This window comes from Stegastes partitus, unplaced genomic scaffold, assembly GCF_000690725.1.
Source record: "Stegastes partitus isolate 25-593 unplaced genomic scaffold, Stegastes_partitus-1.0.2 Scaffold71, whole genome shotgun sequence".
NCBI classification, from domain to species: domain Eukaryota; kingdom Metazoa; phylum Chordata; class Actinopteri; family Pomacentridae; genus Stegastes; species Stegastes partitus.
Genome location: NW_007577802.1, coordinates 129,595 through 133,669, shown reverse-complemented (window position 1 = coordinate 133,669; position 4,075 = coordinate 129,595). Strand labels below are relative to the sequence as shown.

The window sequence follows — 4,075 nt, the reverse complement described above, 5'->3', positions numbered from 1 at the left end:
CTGTCAGCCGGGGGAAAGGTGGATCCTCCACGACAAGCCAACACCTCTTATCCTCATCCTGTCATGCGTGTAGCAAAGCAGCTCCATCAAGCTCCATCTCTCTGACTGCTGCTGCTGCTGCTGCTGCTGACAACAACACTCCCGCCCCGCCTCGACTCTCCGCAGATGAACTTGTGCGTCGTGGAAAGCGCGCTGACAGAATGAATGGTTACGGGTCCCCCTACCTTTACATGGGGGCTCCGGTCTCCCAGCCCCGGGCCCCGCTCCAGAGGACCCCCAAGTGCGCACGGTGCCGGAACCACGGCGTGCTGTCGTGGCTCAAAGGTCACAAGCGCTACTGTCGCTTCAAGGACTGCACCTGCGAGAAGTGCATCCTCATCATCGAGCGGCAGCGCGTCATGGCGGCGCAGGTGGCGCTCCGCAGGCAGCAGGCCAACGAGAGCCTGGAGAGCCTCATCCCGGAGTCGCTCAGAGTGCTGCCCGGCATCGGCATACCCGGGGCCGGCGAGGGGAACCAGGCGGCCCCGGCGAGGACAGAGGAGCTGGAGCTGAGGTGGAGCAGCGCCGAGCCGGTGCAGGCCGGAGGGCAGACGTGCTCAGGTAGGAGCTGGAGAGCTGCTGCTGGACCGTCTCAGGTCTTATTTTTATTATAAAAAGTCAAAACAGGCCATGTTCTGTGAAAAATAGGCTTTTAAAATGCTATCATGGAGGCTACACAATGATAAAATATCATATCTGTTCTATTTGTTTTAAGGTTTAACACAAACTTTGAGGGGGAAATTATGTCAAAAATGTATTAATCAGAATATAAAACTGTTCCTGCATTCCTAAATAAGTTTAAAGATTGGTTCATGAGATTAAGGATTCTGTTATTTCTGTACATTTTTGGTTGCATTTAATTCAAAATAACCCAAACACTTATTTTTTTCCTCTTAATTTTGCATTACTTGGCATACAGTGAAAACAGTTATCCAGACCACTTTTATTTATTTTAAAAATCACATCAGAGATTAGACTTTATTGCTCTCCAGTTGAGGAAAATCACGTTTGAGCAGCACAGGAGGCAGAAACAGTCAAATCAAATGGAGTTTATGAGCTGTTAATCTTAATTTTTTTTTAAATAAATCTATTTAAACTGAAGTATCCTGTGTTATGAATTAAATTAATTTATTTGTGACAATTTTACAAAATATGTTTGAAGAAGGATTTTTATTTTTTTTTTCTCTGGGATGGTCTCTTAAAAGATTCTTATTGCTTTTAAGGATTTATATTTCTAGCAATAATAGTAACAGACTGGTTTATTTCATATGTATTCCAATAGTTTGTTTGTAATTAGTGTTTTTGGACCAATACGTGTCATTTTCATAGTTTTATAAAGGTAGTAATTTTTTCTCCCCACAAGGCCACAAAAATAGTGAATTCAGTCACCTAATTATAACATTTCTGACACATGATGGGATTATTTAAAGGAAGAAACAACTTTAAATCTCATCAACTTCTGCACTTTTTTGTCTTTTCCATGTTGAGCAAATAAATAATTCTCAATGTTTTTATGAAAAGTTAGATGCTCAGTGTTCCTCTCAGGGCTGCATCAGGTCATCATTCAGGATGATGCCCAGTAACTCACTAATTGTTCAGTTTTTGCTTGTTCTTCTGTTCGTCTGGCTCCACTTTGCTGGTGGGAACATTGATTTGGACACAAGCTGCCTCCACAGCAGCTTTCTTTGCAGCCTGACAAACCGAGCCGAGCGCTTTAAAAGATTACAGTAATCAGCGGCAGACAGGCCCAATCGAATATAATCGCCATATTTCTCGCAGGAGGTCAACTTCAGATGAAATGTTACTGAGCAACAGGCGATCTGTTTACAAAATGTGGTCAAAAGGCATCGACGGCAGATTCCTCAATGACACACAGTCAGCACTTTGTGTTAACAGCTTTGGGGAGCAGAAAATAAAATAAATCCTCATACATGGCTGTGTTGCAGACAAGCTGACAAGCAATTAATTGTATGTTACCTTTGCTCAGAGGGCTGCCTGTGGTTTTAGTGGGAGAGGGGTTCGCATTGAGGAGTGCAGTGAGGTCAGATCTGTGTCTCAGATTAATTTAATAAGCCACAATAAAAGTACAGGGTTCAAGTAGAGCCACTGCAGGAGGATGGAGCACAAGAGTGGCTTCAGTTTGACTTTTTAGTTCTTTTCCAGCTCTGTTTGTTGCAGGTTTATGTGTATTTCCTGCAGATTTAGAACACAGTCTGTGTAATTTGTGACATTTTTAAATTAGCACCAGATCCATGTTGTGTCTGTTTACAAAAAACATGTTTGGCACAGTTTGGGTCCGTTACTGGGTCAGAACATTTCATTTCACTCAGTTTTGACCTGTTACTTTAACTGTGCCCAACAAATATGTGCATGCTTTTCGTGCAACTGGATTTCGTTTTTGCATCTTCCTTGAGTTCTGTGTCCCTGGTTTGCAGCACCGACAGAGGAAGGTCCAGACGAGGTTTCAGGAGGAGAGAACGGAGGCAGCTCCAGTGAGAAGGAGCAGGACCCGGTCAGCTCCCCTGAGGGCTCCAAACCAAACTCCTGCTACACCCCGGAGCCTCCAGAAACCCCCTCCCACCCGGAGGACAGCCGCTACAGCCTCCCAAAGGCCGGCAGCGCCGAGAAGGAAGCCAAAGCCGAGAGTCCCCAGAAGTACCCGGTCAGCCCCGGGGAGCAGAGCGTCCTGATCGAGGGCCTGGCCGGCTCCATCAACCTGCCCTTCAGCCTGCGAGCCAACCGGCCGCCGCTGGAGGTCCTCAAGAAGATCTTCCCCGCCCACAAGCCTCCCGTGCTGGAGCTCATCCTCCGGGGCTGTGGGGGGGACCTGGTGGGGGCCATCGAGGTGCTGCTGTCCAGCCGGAACCCTGACGGGAGCGCGCACTCACACGCCGACCCGCACCCGGACGCGCTGGTGCTGCCTTCAAACGGACACCTGTTCGAGCACACGCTGGGCTCGTACCACCCGGTGTCCTCCTCGGCCAAGTGGTCGGTGGGTTCTGCTTTCCGGGTCCCCGACTCGCTCCGGTTCACGTCGGAGTCCGCCTCGGGCGTGGTGTCCACCGGGGCGCTGGGTGTCCCCCTGCAGCACCCGTCCTTCCCGCAGCCCACGCGTTACCCGCTCATGCTGCGCAACTCCCTGACGCGCAGCCAGGCCAGCCCGTTCGTGCACAACGACGTGACTCTGTGGAATACCATGGCCCTGCAGCAGCAGTACCAGCTCCGCTCGGCGGCTCAGTACGTGTCCCCGTTCTCCCCCGCGGCCCCCGCAGGGCCCGGGGGCTCCGTGTTCCGCAGCTCGCCCATCCTCCCCTCCAGAGCGTCCGAGGAGCAGCGCATCACCATCCAGGAGGAGAGCTGCTCGCTGGGGCCCAAACCCGGCCTCTACTCCCCGGACGAGGAGTACGAAGAGCGCTCCGACTCGGCAGACTCCCGCATCCTGAACTCCTCCACCTGAACCAGTCGCTGGTTGGACTTTTACAGCCGGGGAGAACCAAAAACGTATTACTGTGGACGGACATCAGTGTGCGTGTCTTTGTGTGTGTGTGTCTTGTTTGAACTGTGTCAAGCAATCAGCCTTTGATGAGGTGATGTTAATCATCGCCCTCACGCTTCCAGATGTCACTGGACTTGACCAAAACGGATGAATGTAACAGAGTCGTTGTTTTGAACGTCCTCCAGCTGTTTCCTGTAAGCATGTTTAGTACTGTGAAAAGCTCTGTAAGGATCACCGCTGCATGTCGAGTATGCCAAATAAATCTGAGTTGTCCAAATGGATCAGCTTGTTTTCTTGCGTGCTTTTGACTAAAATATTGGTCCAGGTGTTGTTCTTGTGCTTTACAAATGGATGGGATTTATCTACTAGAGTTAAGTTGTGCATTTATATTAAAATAATATAACATAAACGTGTGTTTGTCTTGTAGTACAGAAGAGCTTCACTGCTCATTCGTCTTTAAAATGCATTATTTCAAAGTGAGCAGCAGAAGATCCATCTGTCTGGCCTTGTTGATGGGTATAAGTCAGATCAGACAATTTA

General features: G+C 49.1%; 1 protein-coding gene across 4 annotated transcripts; it reads left to right on the top strand.

Moving 5' to 3' along the window:
• The first annotated feature begins 200 nt into the window (after positions 1-200).
• Positions 201-3,496, top strand: dmrt3a (doublesex and mab-3 related transcription factor 3a). Of its 4 annotated transcripts, none has more exons than XM_008276400.1 (2): positions 201-561; positions 2,496-3,496. In XM_008276400.1, exons 1-2 carry the CDS (start codon positions 201-203, stop codon positions 3,494-3,496), a joined length of 1,362 nt encoding a protein of 453 aa, XP_008274622.1. The 4 variants fall into 4 exon arrangements, with proteins under 4 accessions (XP_008274622.1, XP_008274620.1, XP_008274621.1 ...); XM_008276398.1 differs by having other exon boundaries at positions 201-594; positions 2,475-3,496; XM_008276399.1 differs by having other exon boundaries at positions 201-600; positions 2,484-3,496.
• Positions 3,497-4,075: the final 579 nt, after the last annotated feature.

Excerpts from the sequence above, each read along its gene's own strand:
- dmrt3a (XM_008276397.1), top strand. The coding sequence starts at position 201 with ATGAATGGTTACGGGTCCCCCTACCTTTACATGGGGGCTCCGGTCTCC. Across the intron at positions 601-2,474 it reads CGGAGGGCAGACGTGCTCAG|CACCGACAGAGGAAGGTCCA; the intron begins GTAGGAGCTGGA and ends CCTGGTTTGCAG.